This window comes from Salvelinus fontinalis, chromosome 32 (genome assembly GCF_029448725.1).
Source record: "Salvelinus fontinalis isolate EN_2023a chromosome 32, ASM2944872v1, whole genome shotgun sequence".
Classification (NCBI taxonomy): domain Eukaryota; kingdom Metazoa; phylum Chordata; class Actinopteri; order Salmoniformes; family Salmonidae; genus Salvelinus; species Salvelinus fontinalis.
The window spans coordinates 38,908,295-38,930,872 of record NC_074696.1 but is presented as its reverse complement, the minus strand read 5'-3'; the positions used below and the strand labels follow the sequence as shown (position 1 = coordinate 38,930,872).

At 41.7% G+C, this 22,578-nt stretch overlaps 1 protein-coding gene across 5 annotated transcripts; it reads right to left on the bottom strand.

Annotated features, from left to right (window-relative positions):
• Positions 1 to 247: 247 nt before the first annotated feature.
• Positions 248 to 9,132, bottom strand: LOC129831300 (zinc finger protein 706-like). Of its 5 annotated transcripts, none has more exons than XR_008755694.1 (5): positions 9,029 to 9,132; positions 7,586 to 7,691; positions 4,880 to 5,021; positions 1,432 to 1,597; positions 248 to 1,332 (listed from the first exon to the last, which is right to left on the bottom strand). XR_008755694.1 is itself a non-coding variant. In XM_055894562.1 (5 exons), the coding sequence occupies exons 3-4, from the start codon at positions 5,012 to 5,014 to the stop codon at positions 1,502 to 1,504; spliced, it is 231 nt and encodes a 76-aa protein (XP_055750537.1). In that variant the 5' UTR covers positions 5,015 to 5,021; positions 7,586 to 7,691; positions 9,029 to 9,131; the 3' UTR covers positions 251 to 1,332; positions 1,470 to 1,501. The 5 variants fall into 5 exon arrangements, 4 of the variants coding, with proteins under 4 accessions (XP_055750540.1, XP_055750537.1, XP_055750539.1 ...); XM_055894562.1 differs by having other exon boundaries at positions 251 to 1,332; positions 1,470 to 1,597; positions 9,029 to 9,131; XM_055894564.1 differs by having other exon boundaries at positions 251 to 1,332; positions 1,470 to 1,597; positions 7,586 to 7,681; positions 9,029 to 9,113.
• Positions 9,133 to 22,578: the final 13,446 nt, after the last annotated feature.

The window sequence follows — 22,578 nt, the reverse complement described above, 5'->3', positions numbered from 1 at the left end:
ACTTCACTCAAACTATTCAAATCTACAGTAATTCAGATAATTACATCACCCTTTGTCATATATTCTATACATCCAATCAAAGCTGTAAAGTACTGCGACATCAGTACAATGCTACATTTCTACCCTTTTGATGGCTATGTTGTCTTGTTGAACCATGAATTTCTCATTGTCTCTTTTAGATGTACTACACATGGTTAAATTAAAACACAAAATATATGGACCATAAGTGCGTGACAAAAATTACTACACATTTTTTTTGCATTTCTTTAATTATACTTTTAACCAGTACAAGTTAGTAGCAATGGCAAATGTCATTCTATTTTTTTGCAGTTTTTCTATGTACAGAGGATCCAATACACAGGAATGTGTCATTGTCAATATATTTATGGAGGACTGTGTACTGCTATTTTTGTAATAAAATAAGTAGAATATATATTGTAGAGGTTGATTTGATGCAGAAGTGAGAGGAAATGCCAGTGAACACAGACCTCCAAAAACTCCTATCCTTGACAGTGTCACCCTTGTTCAGCTACATAGCACTTCAGTATATTGGAAATACATTTGAAAATACTTATAAGTACGCATTTGCCTGGTATCAGTATAGACGGAATGGCATTTAACTTGCATTCGGAAGTAACCATATTCTGCTAGCATTACAAGGCATACATATTCTCTCACACATACAAAACGTATTCACTGCTTTCCTTCAGAATGGATCAAATAGGCAGAGGAATGCTTTCATATATATTGCTACAGTTCTTGGAAATGGTCAAATGCAAAATACAATTGTTACAACGTGGACCCGGCGACTATCAAAAGTGATTTTGGCACTGTGTCGACCAGGGCCTTTTACAGGCAGAACAAGGCTCAGTCTTGGGCAATTAACAAATCTTTTCCACTATGACACCATTCTCAAAGAAAGCAGAAATGATTTGCACAAGAGTGTATGGGAGGAGGTATAGAAAAGAGTTGGGGGGTAAAAGTAAGACAGCGGTACACAAATGAGAAAAAGTTGGAAAAACAGTAAAACCATGACACTTTTAGACATGTAACAGTCTAGATGTTACTGAATCAGGAATGAATGAAGGAAGCAGCATAGGGAAAAGGAAAGTAGGTAGAGTGGGCTCATATGATTAAGATGGGTGCTTCAATGGGTGGGTGCTTGAAGTTGAGGGGTGTTTGGACATATAAGATGGGGTGCTGGTGTGCTTCTGCCCCCATTTTAGGTCATTGTCACACATATTCCCCCACCCATGTCCAGGAGCCTCAGTGTTTTGTCTCTTGACACCATTTAGTTCCAGTTGCAGCGCTCTAATCGTGGTCATCCCGTGTCTGTGAATCACAACATGAAAGGCGATGAGTGACAACATATCCACAATATTGAGTAATACAAAATACAACTTTAGCATAGGGCAAGAGTTTGCTTCTAACATGTATACTGGGAGTCTGAATGATGAGAGCATCTTAACCCAGCTGTAGGTCCATTGTGTGTGTTGGTCTTTTAAGCCTCAACATCATCCAGCTCTGGGGGCATTGGGGATTTGGGATGCTTGCTCTCAAAGTGCTGCTTGAACGTCTTCGGGTCCGGCACCTGCGTCTGTAAGGGTCAGGTAAGGGACAGAGGATATCAACAATTGTTGGCTGAGACCAAATTTTCAGGTGACAAACAATAAACAAAGCAATAAAATGCATCAAAGTACTACACATCACAGGCCTGTACAATGGTCTAGACACAAAGAGAAACCTAAAAAAGTTAGAGATGTCAAACGTTCAGGCTGCTGTACAGACTATGGAGGCTCTAGTCTAGAGCGCCCGGTTCAATTGTGGTTGAGAGCATTATTTTACTCTCTAAATAGTTAAATGAGTGAGAAATAGATGTCATTGTTGCAATAGTTTGCCAGTGGGCAACAAACTACATGACCAAAAGTATGTGGACAGCTGCTCGTCGAACATCTCATTCCAAAATCATGGGCATATGGCGTTGGTACCCCCTTTGCTGCTATAACAGCCACTCTTTTGGGAAGGCTTGCTGCGGGGACTTGCTTCCATTCAGCCACAAGAGCATTAGTGAGTTCGGGCACTGAACTTCGGCAATAGGCCAGGCTCGCAGTCGGCGTTCCAATTCATCCCAAAGGTGTTCGATGTAGTTGAGGTCAGAGCTCTGTGCAGGCCAGTCAAGTTCTTCCACGCCGATCTCAACAAACCATTTCTGTATGGACCTCGTTTTGCGCATGGGTGCATGCTGAAACAGGAAAAAGCCTTCAAACTGTTGCCACAAAGTTGGACGCACATTGTATGCTGTAGCGTTAAGATTTCCCTTCTCACACAAGATTTGACGGTACATGATGCAATGAAAGTTGTCCTGTCCCCTTAGCAGAAAAACACCCCCAAAGCATAATGTTTCCACCTTCATGTTTGATGGTGTTCTTGGGGTCATAGGCAGCATTCCTCCTCCTCCAAACACGGTGAGTTGAGTTGATGCCAAAGAGCTCCATTTTGGTCTCATCTGACCACAACACTTTCACCCAGTTGTCCTCTGAATCATTCAGATGTTCATTGGCAAACTTCAGACGGGCATGTATATGTGCTTTCTTGAGCAGGGGGACCTTGCGGGCGCTGCAGGATTTCAGTCCTTCACGGCATAGTGTGTTACCAATTGTTTTCTTGGTGACTATGGTCCCAGCTGCCTTGAGATCATTGACAAGATCCTCCCGTGTAGTTCTGGGCTGATTCCTCACCGTTCTCATGACCATTGCAACTCCACGAGGTGAGATCTTGCATGATGCCCCAGGCCGAGGGAGATTGACAGTTCTTTTGTGTTTCTTCCATTTACGAATAATCGCACCAACTGTTGTCACCTTCTCACCAAGCTGCTTAGCGATGGTCTTGTAGCCCATTCCAGACTTGTGGTGTTCTACAATCTTGTCAATGACATCCTTGGAGAGCTCTTTGGTCTTGGCCATGGTGGAGAGTTTGGAAGCTGATTGATTGTTTGCTTCTGTGGACAGGTGTCTTTTATACAGGTAACAAACTGAGATTAGGAGCACTCCCTTTAAGAGTGTGCTCCTAATCTCAGCTCGTTACCTGTATAAAAGACACCTGGGAGTCAGAAATCTTTCTGATTTGAGAGGGGGTCAAATACTTATTTCCCTCATTAAAATGCAAATCAATTTGTAACATTTTTTACACGCGTTTTTCTGGATTTTGTTGTTGTTATTCTGTCTCTCACTGTTCAAATAAACCTACCATTAAAATTATAGACTGATCATTTCTTTGTCAGTGGGCAAAAGTACAAAATCAGCAGGGGATCAAATACTTTTTTCCCTCACTGTATAGTTTTCAAGATGACATTTGATTAATTGCTTAAAACAGATGAATATCTTTGGTTTGTTACTGATGATTTTGTCACACACGCTGCGTTATGCAGGACTTAGAAATGCCACATAAGTTAATGAAATGACACAGAAAATTAAACGCTGTCTCTATAAAAGTCGATGGTCACACACCAATACATGGATATGACAGTCAAACTGTCACTTAAATAGAAGCTAACCGTTGTCACTGTTGATATCCTAAGTCGCGTCGTGATTCGTTTAAGTTAAAGATAACTAACTAACAAAAAAGTGGTCTGTTCCCTCCTGAAATCAACACCTGACATTCCAAGATATAGATGTAAACCCGCTACAAGTTGACCTAACCAACTATGTATAGTTTATTCCAAGTGTGAATAGTGTTAGCTCAAACAGCGCTACACCCCCGTTCTATTGATTTCAACGTGACATTGATGGAAGTGATTAACAAAAAAAGTGTTGCATTACACTTGAATCAAAATGCAACACTTCTAAATGTAGGCCTAGCTAGCTGTCTACTACAAACTGTCCTCTAACCAGTGATGCACACATTATTCCCAGATTCCGTTTGGTTTTTGAGCTGTGTTAGTTTTAACAGGACGTGCAACCTCATCTCCCCCTCTCGCACAATTGATTTCAATGTGATATCGATATGAGTGATTCACAAATAAGTGTTGCATTTGTCTTCCTGTCTTGGTCGACCCCAAAACAAAACGAATCACTCCAAAAATCTATCTGACCGTCTCCTGATTTATTATTTGACCATGCTTGTCACTTATGAACATCTTGGCCATGTTCTGTTATAATCTCCACCCGGCACAGCCAGAAGAGGACTGGCCACCCCTCATAGCCTGGTTCCTCTCTAGGTTTCTTCCTAGGGTTTGGCCTTTCTAGGGAGTTTTTCCTAGCCACCGTGCTTCTACACCTGCATTGCTTGCTGTTTGGGGTTTTAGGCTGGGTTTCTGTACAGCACTTCGAGATATTAGCTGATGTACGAAGGGCTATATAAATAAACTTGATTTGATTCTGCAAGCTGTTCTCTAACCAGTGATGTAAAAAGCCTCCAGTTTCCATGTTTAAAAAAAAAATGTATTGTGGGTTTCAAGAGCACATACAACCTGATTTCCCCCCTAATTGATATCAGTTATTTGTCACTTGTCAAAACAGGGTTTTTGGTGTGCGTGCCGTTAATACAAAAGTACTATGATTATTATTGTTGCACATGTATGAGCAGATAGTACATTTTATGTTTAGGTCTTCAATATAACAAACTGTTTCTGCATATTGGTTATTGATTTGGACACATTGTCAACAGAAAGCAGCACCACCATCATTTTCAACTGAAGTTTTAGGACTATTTTATTAAACGTTCAACATTAATTTCTAATGGTTATGTACTTAATCAGGTAAAAACGGCTCAATGATTACAAAAACATGCTGCAGTTTATTTTGATGATATACCAGGAATCACCAAAACGAGTTTGGCCTGCCTTCTAAAGGCACATACAGTACCAACCACTAACACTTACCCGACAGACGGGGCAGGTGTGGACCAGTGCTGCCTTGGCTGCAGTCTTCTGGTCTGCTGCCGCTCCCTTCTTCTTAGCAGCTGCCGCCTTGGCGTTCTTTTGCTGGGATTGAATCTTCTGTTGACCGCGAGCCATGGCCTACCTGAGAGAAACAGACGTAGAAAAATGCTATCCATTTGTATTTATCTGTTGATACTAGTATCTCAGTCTCCGTCAGAAGTCTAGCCATCTATTTAGAGAATGTACAAGTGAATTCAGCTACACAAGACACTAGCCATCTGACAACTAAACAAGAGATTCCATTAGATTATATAGCTAGCTAGTATTTGGTAAACAATAGTTTATGTAACAGCTTGGCTATAAGATGTATAGCTCTCCTGACCCATTCCGTCTCAGCCTCCAGTATTTATGCTGCAATAGTTTATGTGTCAGGGGGCTAGGGTCAGTCTGTTATATCTGGAGTATTTCTCCTGTCTTACCCGGTGTCCTGTGTGAATTTAAGTATGCTTTTCTCTCTCTCGGACAACCTGAGCCCTAGGACCATGCTTCAGGACTACCTGGCCTGATGACTCCTTGCTATCCCCAGTCCACCTACTGCTCCAGTTTCAACTGTTCTGCCTGCGGCTATGGAGCCCTGACCTGGTCACCGGATATGCTACCTTGTCCCAGACCTGCTGTTTTCAACTTTTTAGAGACAGCAGGAGCGGTAGAGATACTCTCAATGATCGGCTATGAAAAGCCGACTGACATTTTCTCCTGAGGTGCTGACCTGTTGCACCCTCTACAACCACTGTGATTACTATTATTTGACCCTGCTGGTCATTTATGAACATTTGAACATCTTGGCCATGTTCTGTTATAATCTCCACCCGGCACAGCCAGAAGACTGGCCACTGGCCACCCCAAGAAATTTAGAACCAGGAACAGATATAGCCCTTGGTTCTCTCCTGACCTGACTGCCCTTAACCAACAGAAAAACATCCTATGGCGTTCTGCATTAGCATCGAACAGCCCCCGTGATATGCAACTTTTCAGGGAAGCTAGAAACCAATATACACAGGCAGTTAGAAAAGCCAAGGCTAGCTTTTTCAAGCAGAAATTTGCTTCCTGCAACACAAATTCAAAAAAGTTCTGGGACACTGTAAAGTCCATGGAGAATAAGAACACCTCCTCCCAGCTTCCAACTGCACTGAAGATAGGAAACACTGTCACCACCGACAAATCCACTATAATTGAGAATTTCAATAAGCATTTTTCTACGGCTGGCCATGCTTTCCACCTGGCTGCCCCTACCCCGGTCAACAGCACTGCCCTCCCCTCTGCTACTCGCCCAAGCCTTCCCCATTTCTCTTTCTCCCAAATACAGTCAGCTGATGTTCTGAAAGAGCTGCAAAATCTGGACCCTTACAAATCAGCCGGGCTAGATAATCTGGACCCTTTCTTTCTAAAACTATCTGCTGAAATTGTTGCCACCCCTATTACTAGCCTTTTCAACCTCTCTTTTGTGTCGTCTGAGATTCCCAAAGATTGGAAAGCAGCTGCGGTTATCCCCCTCTTCAAAGGGGGGGACACTCTTGACCCTAACAGCTACAGACCTATATCTATCCTACCCTGCCTTTCTAAGGTCTTCGAAAGCCAAGTCAACAAACAGATTACCGACCATTTCGAATCCCACCATACCTTCTCCACTATGCAATCTGGTTTCAGAGCTGGCCATGGGTGCACCTCAGCCACGCTCAAGGTCATAAACGATATCTTAACCGCCATCGATAGGAAACAATACTGTGCAGCCGTATTCATTGACCTGGCCAAGGCTTTTGACTCTGTCAATCACCACATCCTCATCGGCAGACTCGACAGCCTTGGTTTCTCTAATGATTGCCTCGCCTGGTTCACCAACTACTTCTCTGATCGAGTTCAGTGTGTCAAATCGGAGGGTCTGTTGTCCGGGCCTCTGGCAGTCTCTATGGGGGTGCCACAGGGTTCAATTCTTGGACCGACTCTCTTCTCTGTATACATCAATGATGTCGCTCTTGCTGCTGGTGATTCTCTGATCCATCTCTACGCAGACGACACTATTCTGTATACTTCTGGCCCTTCTTTTGACACTGTGTTAACAACCCTCCAGGCGAGCTTCAATGCCATACAACTCTCCTTCCGTGGCCTCCATTTGCTCTTAAATACAAGTAAAACTAAATGCATGCTCTTCAACCGATCGCTGCCTGCACCTGCCCGCCTGTCCAACATCACTACTCTGGACGGCTCTGACTTAGAATATGTGGACAACTACAAATACCTAGGTGTCTGGTTAGACTGTAAACTCTCCTTCCAGACTCACATCAAACATCTCCAATCCAAAGTTAAATCTAGAATTGGCTTCCTATTCTGCAACAAAGCATCCTTCACTCATGCTGCCAAACATACCCTTGTAAAACTGACCATCCTACCAATCCTCGACTTCGGTGATGTCATTTACAAAATAGCCTCCAAAACCCTACTCAATAAATTGGATGCAGTCTATCACAGTGCCATCCGTTTTGTCACCAAAGCCCCATATACTACCCACCACTGCGACCTGTACACTCTCGTTGGCTGGCCCTCGCTTCATACTCGTCGTCAAACCCACTGGCTCCAGGTCATCTACAAGACCCTGCTAGGTAAAGTCCCCCCTTATCTCAGCTCGCTGGTCACCATAGCAGCACCTACCTGTAGAACACGCTCCAGCAGGTATATCTCTCTGGTCACCCCCAAATCCAATTCTTCCTTTGGCCGCCTCTCCTTCCAGTTCTCTGCTGCCAATGACTGGAACAAACTACAAAAATCTCTGAAACTGGAAACACTTATCTCCCTCACTAGCTTTAAGCACCAGCTGTCAGAGCAGCTCATAGATTACTGCACCTGTACATAGCCCATCTATAATTTAGCCCAAACAACTACCTCTTTACCTACTGTATTTATTTATTTATTTTGCTCCTTTGCACCCCATTATTTCTATCTCTACTTTTTTCTATCTCTACTATCTCTACTTTTTTTTACTTTTTTTTTACTTGCTATATTGTATTTACTTCGCCACCATTGCCTTTTTATATTTTTATTTATTTATATATATATATTTTGTTTGCCTTCACCTCCCTTATCTCACCTCACTTGCTCATATTGTATATAGACTTATTTTTCACTGTATTATTGACTGTATGTTTGTTTTACTCCATGTGTAACTATGTGTTGTTGTATGTGTCGAACTGCTTTGCTTTATCTTGGCCAGGTCGCAATTGTAAATGAGAACGTGTTCTCAATTTGCCTACCTGGTTAAATAAAGGTGAAATAAATAAAAATAAATAAAAAAGATGTAATAAGGGCTTTATAAATACATTTGATTTATTGATATAAGATGTAGGCATGCTATACTATTTAATGGCTAAAATATGTTGTTAAAGTGGACATCGTTTTAACGACTTTGCACATATGAAACAGACAATCATAATCAAAAACATAAAATTCCCAGTTTATGCTACAAATCCAACTTTATAAGAGGTTTTAAACAAAGTTTATTATCGTCTATTCTGGTAAGAATGTGATGAGCATAAAACAAGAACCACAACAGAACATTCCAGTACAGTGGCTAGCTGGGGTGTATTCAATATCTAGAACTGACCTGTGTCCAATAAAAACTCGTTTACGTTGCAAAACGTTTTGCAACTGTTTGCTACGGTGTACACTAATGACTATACCCCGTCTTGATACTTCGCTCTTGCATTGTAGCTAGCTAGCCAACTTTAGTTCGGTTGGTAGAGAGCTAACTAACTAGCAATCAAAGCCAGTATCTATCTAGTAAGTTAGCCAATTAATTAGTAACAGTTGGCGTGGTTTACTGATAATAGCTAAGACCAACACGTCAGCGGCGCGAACTGAAACAAAATACAACATGGTTAGCCAGTTCTAACAACAATGGCTAACGTTAACCTATCAGTTAGCAAGCCAACTATTTCACGTGTGGCATAGCTAGCTAGCTACTTAGCTGACATTGCAGAACTGAATAGCTAAACCAAAACAAACGTTACCCAAGTGTTTATTTGGCTATTAGTTGTACAAACCGATATATGTGCTCTTCAATCTAATAAACAAAATGTTAATTTTGGAAAGAAATACCTTCCCGTTGCTTCGCCCTTCTTATTCTTCTTCTTCGGTGAGGTTTATCGCTGGTTGGCATCCAACGTTATGGTGCATTACCGCCACCTACTGTACTGGAGTGCTGACCAGAGACAGGGAGAAACTAAATCCTGCCAGCCCCGTTGCTCTTAAAAATATAACAAACTATTTGAGACTATTTCTAATGACGTTCTTGTCAATATACTCTTTAAACACATTTCCTATACCCCCTTCTCCCTCATACTAGATCTCAGCCTCTCTCTTTCCCTCTGATAAAGCCCACACTGTAGCAATACATGCTCCACGGTCTCTGTTTCCTGGCAATAATCACACTTTCCTGTTGGATGCTTTCCGATTACATTTAAGGTATTATTCAATCCGCTGTGTCACACTCTTAATCCTGTAAAAATAGCCTCCTTTCTTCTGTCCTTTCCTGCCAATCTCCCCTCGCCGAATTTCCTCTGTACTTGAAAGAAATGCCTTCCCTTAGTATCTCTATTCCACTGCTTCTGTCATCTCTGCACCATCACTGTCCAAATCAGTATTTCTGCCTCTGCCTTGCGCATTAAAACTACAACAGCAACATCTCCACTACTAAGTGCTTGTTTAGCCAGTACATCAACTGCCTTGTTCCCCTCCACCCCCACATAGGCTGGGACACAAGTAAATCTTATCTGTATACCCATTTGTCTAATCCTGCCATGGGTTTGTAGCACCTCATAAAGCATGTCTTCTCTGCTACGTGAGCTAAAGGACTGGATACTCATCAACACCGCACATGAATCAGAGCAAATAACTACAATGTCTGGCTTGACTTTCTCCACCAACTGCAAGCCAACAGTATTGCCATCAGCTCCGCCGTGTACACATCCATATGATCTGTAATACATTTCTGTAGTCTCTCCAACACTTCTAGATCAACTACTGGAGGTGGGAGTAGCCATGGTGGATTCACAGGGATAGCTACCTTTGGACTAAACTCCCTCCCATACAGTCCCATCTCCTTCGCCGGGGAATTACCCAACCACCCAAAGCTTGTGTTCTGTCTTCACTCATGTTCCCAGCATGCCTGTAAAATCCCTTTCGCAGGATGAGACACCACATTTCCCTGTAGGTTAACCCATTAATTCATTGCCAGCTGCTGTCTCCTTATCTGCAATGGCCTATCCCCCATCTCCACCTGTAGTGCAGCCACTGAGGAGTTCCGAAACGGCCCACTACATATTTTTGCCCCTGTATGACATCTAGCCTTTCCAATGAGGCCCGGGCTGCCGAACCATACGCTATGCTGCCATAGTCTATTACAAATTGGATAAATGCAACATACATGGTCCTCAATGAGGAACGCCCAGCCCCTCACTCCTTCCCCGTCAGACAGTGCATCACATTTAGCACCTTCTGACACTTTCCCACCACTCTCTCAATGTGTTCTGACCAGGTCATTCTAGTATCAAAGTATACGCCAAGCAACCTGAAGGCCCTCACCCTCTCCAAGTTTCTCCCATATAATCTCAAGCATACCTCATCTCCCACCTTCCTCCTTGTAAAGAACACTGTCTGAGTTCTCTACAGAGAACCTGAATCCCCACATTAAAACCCACCGCTCTACCTCATCAATTGCTTCCTGTACCTTCCTGCCTATGTATGGCACATTTCCTCCCCTCTTCCATAAGTCCCCATCATCTGCAAATAACGACCTCCCAATATCCGGCCGTACCCGAGAGTAAACATCATTGATTATGTCATGACTGTCCTGTGAGGATCACAATGGGTTAGATCAGCTTGGCAATGGTTGACAATAACCAGACCTCCTCTCACCCGCAGAGGGGAGGAGGGAACTGGTGTGGGGGTTTTGACACCTCCACACCCTATCGTAAATGAAGGTAGAAGAAGACTCTCTCTTATCCCCTCCAGCTTTGGCGAAAGGAATGTATTTTGTTTCCTGTCGAAACTCTAGCACGTTCAAAAAAGTGAATACTGGAACAATAGTTCTAACATAAGAATGTAGGTAATGGTCAGTGGGGAGCTATGGAAAACAAATGTCATGTTGTTTTTAATTTTGTGATCTCATTAAAAACTGTATGGACGAAATACTGTAACTTGGAAAGTATATCCCCTTTATGTGTCAAGTTTCCATCCAATACATTGTGCATATAATATGAACAAATATGACACTATTTTTGTTAAGATATGAATGTGATTTTAGGAGTCATAAGAGATAACTTCCAATCATATCCTTTGCACATTAAGTAGCCATGCCCTGAGTGAGGTCAGAAGAGCGTGTCAGCCTGATGGACCCGTCCTTTTTGACCAGAGTGCTTAAAAGGACTGGCTAAGAATTAACATTTCAGACCAGAACATTGCCAGGTTGCAGCTGTGCAAGTAGCCATGCCCTGAGTGAGGTCAGAAGAGCGTGTCAGCCTGATGGACCCGTCCTTTTTGACCAGAGTGCTTAAAAGGACTGGCTAAGAATTAACATTTCAGACCAGAACATTGCCAGGTTGCAGCTGTGCGTGTAAAGTGGTCTAAATCCTGAACCCTTAATAATCAACACGAGGTGTAGGCGAGGAATTAATCTCTCAGACAATCACTGTTACAGCTGATTAGCTGTCCTGAATCAAATATCTCAAACTCTTCAAACCATCCTACTACTCTTTTCAAATCACCGTAGTACGATACTCTCATCATCCCACTGGAACCATCGGCACGGCTGGCTGGCTTATCTTCAAATAAGCAGCTTCAGGAGCGAATGGAACAGAGTGAACTCTGTAGTTCTGTTCAGGACTACACAACGAACAAAGGCACCCATACGTAAATACATTCACAATTTCTTATTCCAAATGGGCGGCGGTTCGTGTGCAAACTATATGATTAATGTGAGAATAGTTCTGAAATGTATTGACGATAAGTGTTTTTTTTCTCTCGTTCCTTTTCCATGTCGTGGTGTAGAAAGCCACCATATTTTAAAAGTCCGCTAGGGACCTTTGTCTCATGTATTAAGTGTGTATGTTATCTTGTGATTATTTAGTTAGCTAGTAAATAAATAATTAAACAAATTTGTGTAGTACTGAATCATGAGTAAGGCTGGGGTTTTTGCAGATCCAAGTAGGTTACAACTTTTTATTTAACTAGGCAAGTCAGTGAAGACAAAATTCCGATTTACAAGGACAGCCTACCCCGGCCAAACCCAGATGATGCTGGGTCAATTGGGCGCCACCCTGTGGGACTCCCAATCACAGCCGCATATGATGCAGCCTGGATTTGAATAAGGTACTGTAGTGATGCCTCTTGCACTGAGATGCAGTGCCTTGACCGCTGCGTCACTTGGGAGCTCACCTGTTCAGAATGATGATATGATAAGAGGTTATGATTAATAAGATGACTGTTTATCGATGTAATAGATATACAGTTGAAGTTGGAAGTTTACATACACTTAGGTTGGAGTCATTAAAACTTGTTTTTCAACCACTCCACAAATTTCTTGTAAACAAACTATAGTTTTGTCAAAGTCGGTTAGGACATCTACTTCGTGCATGACACAAGTCATTTTTACAACAATTGTTTACAGACAGATGATTTCACTTATAATTCACTGTATCACAATTCTAGTGGGTCAGAAGTTTACATACACTAAGTTGACTGTGCCTTTAAACAGCTTGGAAAATTCCAGAAAATGATGTCATGGCTTTAGAAGCTTCTGATAGGCGAATCGACATCATTTGAGTCAATTGGAGGTGTACCTGTGGATGTATTTCAAGGCCTATCTTCAAACTCAGTACCTCTTTGCTTGACATCATGGGAAAATCAAAAGAAATCAGCCAAGACCTCAGGAAAAACATTGTGGACCTCCACAAATCTGGTTCATCCTTGGGAGCAATTTCCAAGTGCCTGAAGGTACCACGTTCATCTGTAAAAACAGTAGTATGCAAGTATAAACACCATGGGACCACGCAGCCGTCAAGTGCAAATCAATTCACTATGTTTAATTGTTACCCGATTAAATTAATCATGTAACAACTAACTCATTAGGAATTTGAGGCACCACGGAAGAGGTTGTTTAAAGAGTTACCATCTTCCGAATTAAACTTTATAAGATATACAGTTGAAGTCGGAAGTTTACATACACCTTAGCCAAATATATTTAAACTCAGTTTTTCACAATTCATGATATTTAATCCTATCAAAAATTCCCTGTCTTTGGTCAGTTAGGATCACCAATTTATTTTAAGAATGTGAAAATGTCAGAATAATAGTAGAAAGAATGATTTATTTCATATTTTATTTCTTTCATCACATTCCCAGTGAGTCAGAAGTTTACATACACTCAATTAGTATTTGGTAGCATTGCCTTTACATTTTTTAACTTGGGTCAAATGTTGCGGGTAGCCTTCCACAAGCTTCCAACAATAAGTAGGGTGAATTTTGGCCCAATCCTCCTGACAGAGCTGGTGTAACTGAGGCACATTTGTAGGCCTCCTTGCTCGCACACACTTTTTCAGTTCTGCCCACAAAATTTCTATGGGATTGAGGTCAGGGCTTTGTGATGGCCACTCCAATACCTTGACTTTGTTGTCCTTAAACCATTTTTCCACAACTTTGGAAGTATACTTGGGGTCATTGTCCATTTGGAAGACCCATTTGCGACCAAGCTTTAACTTCCTGACTGATGTCTTGAGATGTTGCTTCAATATATCCACATAATTGTCCTACCTCATGATGCCATCTATTTTGTGAAGTGCACCAGTCCCTCCTGCAGCAAAGCACCCCCACAACATGATGCTGCCACCCCTGTGCTTCACGGTTGGGATGTTGTTCTTCGGCTTGCAAGCCTCTCCCTTTTTCCTGTAAACATAACGATGGTCATTATGACCAAACGGTTCTTTTTTTGTTTCATCAGACCAGAGGACATTGCTCCAAAAAGTACGATCTTTGTCCCCATGTGCAGTTGTAAATCGTAGTCAGGCTTTTTTTATGGCGGTTTTTCGAGCAGTGGCTTCTTCTTTGCTGAGCGGCCTTTCAGGTTATGTCGATATAGGACTCTTGCACCTGTTTCCTCCAGCATCTTCACAAGGTCCTTTGCTGTTGTTCTGGGATTGATTTGCATTTTCGCACCAAAGTACGTTCATCTCTAGGAGACAGAACGCGTCTCCTCCCTGAGCGGTATGACGGCTGCGTGGTCCCATGGTGTTTATACTTGTGTACTATTGTTTGTACAGATGAATGTGGTACCTTCAGGTGTTTGGAAATTGCTCCCAAGGATGAACCAGATTTGTGGAGGTCTACACGTTTTTTTTGAGGTCTTGGCTGATTTCTTTTGATTTTCCCATGATGTCAAGCAAAGAGGCACTGAGTTTGAAGGTAATCCTTGAAATACATCCACAGGTACACCTCCAATTGATTTTCTGGAATTTTCCAAGCTGTTTAAAGGCATAGTCAACTTAGTGTATGTAAACTTCTGACCCACTGGAATTGTGATACAGTGAATTATAAGTGAAATAATCTGTCTGTAAACAATTGTTGGAAAATTGAGATTTTGGAAAATAGATTGTCACGGCCGTCGTTGAAGGAAGACCAAAGTGCAGCGTGGTGAGCGTACATATTCCTTTTATTTTAGAAAAATGACGCCAACAAAACAACAACGAAGAAAACAACCGTGAAGCTTACAGGGCTACACATACTGAGACAGAGGGGCGCTGTTTCCCTTGCTCTGATGATCTCTCCGGTGAGATTCAGCTACTTGCGATTTGACAGACAATTATGAATACACAGAGACGAAAAATACAAATAATTCTATATTTTGTGTTTTTTTATTGATCGAATATTTGGGGAAGTCTGGCTTCCTTTGGCATCCATGAATACACGCCATTGTCTTAGACATGCTAGGAAGAGGATATAGTTTAGTTGATGACTTGTCTAATCTCACATTCTTAACCTTAAAGGAAAGAGGAAGCATGCGAGAGCTGTCTGCTGTGTTTGTCTGACCGTGTTTGTGTGAAAGAGAGAGTGCGTGAGAGAGAGTATATAGACCCCAATGTGTTTTTTGTTTTGTTTAACCCTAGTTTCATGTCCACACCCCGGCTCAACTCCAACCCTCGCCCTAACCTTAAATACAGTTCGGTACAGTCTAATAATGAGTTATGACTATACTTGTTACACTGTAATTACAGGAATAAATACAAAGTAATAGGGCACTGTGTTGTAATGTGTAAACATCCATATCATGGAAGATCCGCGTATAGCTCAATTGTAATTTAAAGGCACTGTTCGTGGAGTCTGCATTCACAGTAAACGCTGTATATCTTGGCTCAATTCTAAATGACCTTTACATTTAAATGCGGATCTTCCGTCATACTTCCGCGATACGGATTGAACACAGACCTAACTTTAATTAAAATGAAATAGACTCAAGCCCTTCCTGATGGAAGTTTGACATAAAATAAATGAAGAAAAACATTTATTTTGGGCTGATATCCACTTCTGCTTTGAGGTTTTGTTTCAGCCGGTCTCTTTCACAATTTCACTAAATCAAATCAAATCGATTTATATAAGGGCCTCCCGGGTGGCGCAGTGGTCTAGGGCACTGCGTCGCAGCGCTAGCTGTGCCACCAGTGTCTCTGGGTTCGCGCAAAGGCTCTGTCGCAGCCGGCCGCGACCGGGAGGTCCGTGGGGCGACTCAAAAAAAAGGTCCGTGGCCTAGCGTCGTCCGGGTTAGGGAGGGTTTGGCCGGTAGGGATATCCTTGTCTCATCGCGCTCCAGCAACTCCTGTGGCGGGCCGGGCGCAGTGCGCGCTAACCAAGGGGGCCAGGTGCACAGTGTTTCCTCCGACACATTGGTGCGGCTGGCTTCCGGGTTGGAGGCGCACACTGCTTAAGAAACAGTGCGGCTTGGTTGGGTTATGCTTTGAGGACGCATGGCTTTCGACCTTCGTCTCTCCCGAGCCCGTATGGGAGTTGTAGCGATGAGACAAGATAGTAATTACTAGCGATTGAATAACCACGAAAAGTGGGGAGAAAAGGGGGTAAAATTAAAAAATATATATATATTTTTTTGTTGATATATATAGCCCTTCTTACATCAGCTGATATATCAAAGTGCTGTACAGAAACCCAGCCTAAAGCCCCAAACAGCAAGCAATGCAGGTGTAGAAGCACGGTGGCTAGGGAAAACTCCCTAGAAAGGCAGGAACCTAGGAAGAAACCTAGAGAGGAACCAGGCTATAAAGGGTGGCCAGTCCTCTTCGGCTGTGCTGGGTGAAGATTATAACAGAACATGGCCAAGATGTTCAAATGTTCATAAATGACCAGCATGGTCAAATAATAGTAATCACAGTGAACAGGTCAGGGTTCCATAGCCGCAGGCAGAACAGTTGAAACTGGAGCAGCAGCACAGGCAGGTGGACTGGGGACAACAAGGTGTCATCATGCCAGGTAGTCCTGAGGCATGGTCCTAGGGCTCAGGTCCTCCGAGAGAGAGAGAGAAAGAAAGAAAGAGAGAAAGAGAGAATTATAGAGAGCATACTTAAATTCACACAGGACACCGGATAAGACAGGAGAAATACTCCAGATATAACAGACTGACCCTAGCCCCCCGACACATAAACTACTGCAGCATAAATACAGGAGGCTGAGACAGGAGGGGTCAGGAGACACTGTGGCCCCATCCGATGATACCCCCAGACAGGGCCAAACAGGCAGGATATAACCCCACCCACTTTGCCAAAGCACAGCCCCCACACCACTAGAGGGATATCTTCAACCAGCAGCACTACTGCGGAACTAGTGCTCCAACCCCACCTCCATCACTCCACCCCCCAACAACACTTACACCATCACCCCTGGTACATCACAAGGTCAACGAGAGGATCACAGAGGCCATGTTTCCGTTCACAATTATTTTCAGTGTATTTCTGCTTTGTTACTTCCCCTTGTTGTTTTTTTAAAAATGTGGTTGTATAATTCCACCTCCGACCCCTTCAAAATAAGTCAGCTAGCGCGAATCTGATTGAATCTAGCCTTGAATCTAAAAGTGTCAGGACACAGTGTCTAAGCAATGCTGATTCCTTGGCTGGTGTGAGAATCCTAATCTAGAGAATGTAATGAATGTCATGATGATCAGTGACAAAACAACTGTGACGGATGTGTATCGCTGAAATAGTAGCAAAGAAAAACATAACTTGTGTAATTCCATGCACAGTAGCACCCTTCCCCCTTCAACCCCTTCAACCCATTTTATTATTTCACTTGTTGCTCAATTCAAGACCTTTACGCTTTTGACTCATGACGAATCAAATGACTCAGACAGACAGTAGTATAGGTCAACAGTGTTGGTTGAAGAATGTGATATCCGTTTACATGGTACATTCTTGACAATGGCAACTGGTCAAATTGCTTTACACAATTATTGATTTAGAGAAGTCTTTTACATTGTGTAACACATTGAAAAGATAAAATCACCAAAAAAGATATCACAATGTTTAACGTATCACCAGTTACACTATTCAAAATAGTCAAACAATTATTATTTTTTGCATTGGACATTTTAACCTTTGACATATGTTACAAAAAGCAATGATTGTCACGCCCTGACCTTAGTTCCTTTATTATGTCTCTATTTTGGTTTGGTCAGGGCGTGAGTTGGGGTGGGCATTCTATGTTTTTTTTCTATGTGTTTGGCCTGGTATGGTTCCCAATCAGAGGCAGCTGTCTATCGTCGTCTCTGATTGAGAACCATACTTAGGTAGCCTTTCCCACCTGTGGTTTGTGTGTAGTTGTTTCCTGTTTTGTGTTGTTTCACCTTTCAGGACTGTTTCGATTTTCATTGTTTTCACTTTGTTATTTTGTATTTCATGTTCAGTTATAATAAATTAACATGGACACTTACCACGCTGCGTTTTGGTCCGATCTATCCTGTTCATCAGATGAAGAAGATCATTACAATGATGCCGAGCAATGATGATACAGGGGGAAGAGCGTCATTTTTTTAAAGGGGTAGATCAGCTTTAATATTGCATACTGTTACGACTTCTAGGAGTAGTGGGTGCGGAGTCAGCAGAGGGTTTACGACAACCGTATTTATTCCGGGGACAGAAAAGGTCACGCCAAAAAACACCGGGCGCATACAATGACCGGCCCAAAAACTGGACCCAAACAGTCCGGAGAAAATAAGAAAATAGCACATCCACCAAACGAACAGAGAAACAAGCCTGCACAAAAGGAGGCGGGCATAACCGGCTTAAATAGCCCTAACCAAAACCCAAACAAGAAACAGGTGTAACCAATAAGACAAAACTAACAGAAAAGGAAAAGGGGATCGGTGGCAGCAAGTAGACCGGTGACGACGACCGTCGAGCCCCGCCAGAACAGGAAGAGGAGCCACCTTCGGTGGGAGTGGTGACACATACAGATTGTGGCTTCTATCAATGTCATTGTCTGCATCATTTTCAGTCCCACATATATATTTTTTTAAATATATACAGTACCAGTAAAAAGTTTGGACACACCTACTCATTCCAGGGTTTTCTTTATTTTTACTATTTTCTACATTGTAGAAAAATAGTGAAGACATCACAACTACGAAATAACACACATGGAATCATGTAGTAACCAAAAAAGTGTTAAACAAATCAAAATATATTTTATATTTCAGATTCTTCAAAGTAGCCACCCTTTGCATTGATGACAGCTTTGCACACTCTAGGCATTATCTCAACCAGCTTCATGAGGTAGTCACCTGGAATGCATTTCAATTAACAGGGGTGCCTTCTTAAAAGTTAATTTGTGGAATTTATTTTCTTCTTAATGCATTTGAGGCCATCAGTTGTGTTGTGACTAGGTAGGGGTGGTATACAGAAGATATCACTATTTGGTAAAAGACCAAGTCAGTATTATGGCAAGAACAGCTCAAATAATCAAAGAGAAATTACAGTCCATCATTCCTTTAAGACATGAAGGTCAGTCAATCTGGAAAATTTCAAGAACTCTGAAAGTTTCTTCAAGTGCAGTTGCAAAAACCATCAAGAGCTATGATGAAACTGGCTCTCATGAGGACCGCCACAGGACAGGAAGACCCAGAGTTAACTCTGCTGCAGAGGATACATTCATTAGAGTTAACTGCACCTCAGATTGCAGTCCAAATAAATGCTTCACAGAGTTCAAGTAACAGACACATCTCAACATCAATAGTTCAGAGGAGACTGTGTGAATTAGGCCTGTTTCTTGCTTGGGCCAAGAAACAAGAACAATGGACATTAGACTGGTGGAGTCCAAATGTGCGAAATTTGGTTCCAACCGCCGTGTATTTGTGATCCGCAAAGTAGGTGAAAGGATGATCTCTGCATGTGTGGTTCCCGCCGTGAAGAATGGAGGAGGAGGTCTGATGGTGTGGGTGTGCTTTGCTGGTGACACTATCAGTGATTTATTTAGAATTCAAGGCACACTTAACCAGCATGGCTAACACAGCATTCTCCAGCGATACTCCATCCCATCTGGTTTGGTCTTAGTGGGAATATCATTTGTTTTTCAACAGGACAATGACCCAAAACACACCTGCAGGCTGTGTAAAGGCTATTTGACCAAGAAGGTGAGTGATGGAGTGCTGCATCAGGTGACCTGGCCTTCACAATCACCCGACCTCAACCCAATTGAGATGGTTTGTGTCGCGCTGGTATAAAGGATCGGGAGACAGGTGTAGGAATGCGTAATAGGGTTTTTTATTTACCCAAATTACAGCGTGCCGTGTACAGGCACGGGGACGAAGACCAAATAAACACGTATACAACACACAGGGTAGAAACTCAAACAAAAGAGCGAGGAGTACCTCGAATAAATAACACACGTGCACAATGATTAACAAACGGGATGAGATCCGTAATCATCTGCGCAATCCACAATGGCAAGAATGCCAAAACACACAGCACAGGTACTCACACGCACCAACGAACATTATAACAATAATCGACAGGACACTGGTAAACCAAGGGCACACTAACAAAATTACTAATCACTGGGAATAGGGGCCAGGTTTGCGTAATGAAAGTTCCGGAGGGATCTGTGACAGTTTGGGATGAGTTGGACCGCAAAGTGATGGAAAAGCAACCAAAAAGTGCTCAGCACATGTGGGAACTCGTTCAAGACTGTTGGAAAAGCATTCCTCATGAAGCTGGTTGAGAGAATGCCAAGAGTGTGCAAAGCTGTCATCAAGGCAAAAGGTGGCTAATTTGAAGAATCTAAAATCTAAAATATATTTTTATTTGTTTAAAACTTTTGTGGTTGCTACATGATTCCATATGTGTTAGTTTTGATCTCTTCCCTATTATTCTACAATGTAGAAAATAGTAAAAATAAAGAAAAACCCTTGAATGAGTAGGTGTGTCCAAACTATTGACTGGTACTGTATATTATTTGAAATATGTATATACAGTATATATTTTATATATTTTCCTTCTTTATTATTTTGCCCTAACCCTATCACCCTCCCATAATTGGAGTAAACTAACGGACAACAATACTTAGGCTTCTACTTCCAGCTTATACATACTATATACATTTTACAGACATTATATTTTACATTAGTTATCTGTTTTTTTGGGGGGGGCGGGGGGGGGGGGGTCCCAGCCTTCAGCTACACTCAACCCCTCCCATCTATCTCTGAAGACCATTCCATTTTGATTTCTAGCTGCCATATATTTTTCCTCTGTGCTGTGATGTGTCACAAAAATTCTGAACCTTTCTATTCTCATAGTTTCTACAGATAGTAAATTAAAGATAAACATTTTTGCTAATAGTATTTTAATATTATTGATCTATTGACTCTGACTTTTGAAATCACCCAGCAGTGCTGTTTGCAGAGTTAGCTCCAAGTAAAACTTTCAGTTTTTTAGCCATTCCTGAACCTGTGACCAAAAACAAGCTACATATGGGCAGTACCAAAACAAATTATCTAATGGTTCTGCCTCTTCGTAGCAAAATCTGTAGAGCTGGGACGGTTGTATCCCCCATATAACATCATATTGGTTGCTAGAATTATTATTTTGTATAATAATATGCATTGAAAATATCCTCCCTACTCGTTTGCTATCTATATGGTCCTTAAATGAAACTGGTATACTTTTTTATTTATCACTATTTTCTTCAACCAATTTTGGTCTTTAATGCAGAGCTAACAGACAAGTTCCTTACCTTCTCCCCTTTCCACTTGCGTCCTCCATTTTTGTGGTAATGATGCAATCAGTTGGTTGCAATTTTGGATTATGGATTAATTTTGGATTTGAATATTTTTTTGTTAACTGCATGTGTGACATAACTCCACCAGTCCTATTTATGATATAATTGCAAAGATTATACAGTTTTTTGTACATTTTTTCCCAAAATAATGTTTTTTTTAATCAATTAGTATATTTGATTTTAACCATAATATTTGTTCAAATATTTGTTCTGTCTTTTCTGGTGGATTAAACTGAACTGTTCTGTTTGTTCCCATCCATTCATGTCCCTTCTCCTCCATTGTCCTGAGGGAGATTGCTGTTTCTCTGCATCCTGGACCTTTGGGCCTTTCATGAACGACACAGAGGACATGATATAGCTAGCTACACCGTTTCAGACAAGACAGGAAAACACTTCTGATTCTTATTTAGATAGACTTTAGATAGACTTTAGACTTTAGATAGACTTAGATAGACTTTAGACTTTAGATTGACTTTAGATAGACTTTAGACTTTAGACTTTAGATAGACTTTAGATAGACTTTAGATAGATTTTAGATAGACTTTAGACTTTAGATAGACTTAGATAGATTTTAGATAGACTTTAGACTTTAGATAGACTTTAGCTGAACTTTCTCTCTTACATACTTTTTATTTCAGCACAAGAGTTCTGAATAAGTAGAGAGATTGAATTTCAGAAGAGATACATTGAATAACTAGTGTGAATTGAATTGTGTGAGTGTGGTGTTTGTCACTGCAAATTAATTAACCATCCTCTTTAAACTGGCAACCACAGAGCTTAAGCTGAGCCACTGTGTTCACCACTGACACAGTTGTCTGAAGGAGAGGCCAGTCAGACTACTGAGAGACGAGTCATACGACTGAGACATGATCGAAACAGTCTAACTGTGAGGAACAATGTGGTGACTAAAAGAGAAACAAACGACCACCACACTTCCTCAAGTCCAGCTGTCCAGATTACATCCTCTGTTTCTGACTTCCCTCTCCCTTTCTTTCTATTTTCTCTCACATCTTTCATTTCCCCCTTTCCGAATCATCAATGAGAGTGAATGAGGTGTCACCGATATGTAAAATTCACCAATGGCACATAAGGATGCTGTCCTGTGGAAGACAATGATTCTAAATGGAAACGCTAAAATGGAAATAAAAGTTTTTCCCCTGTTGAGACCTGAAGTTGACTTTTAGTAGAAATAGCATGACTGAAGTCATTTATGACTTCCCCCAAAAGTTGTGTCACTTCCTCCTGTTATGTTATTGTCTATTTTCTAGGCACAGTTCCACTCAATCTGTGATTTTCATCACATACATCAAAACATTTGCACATAACAC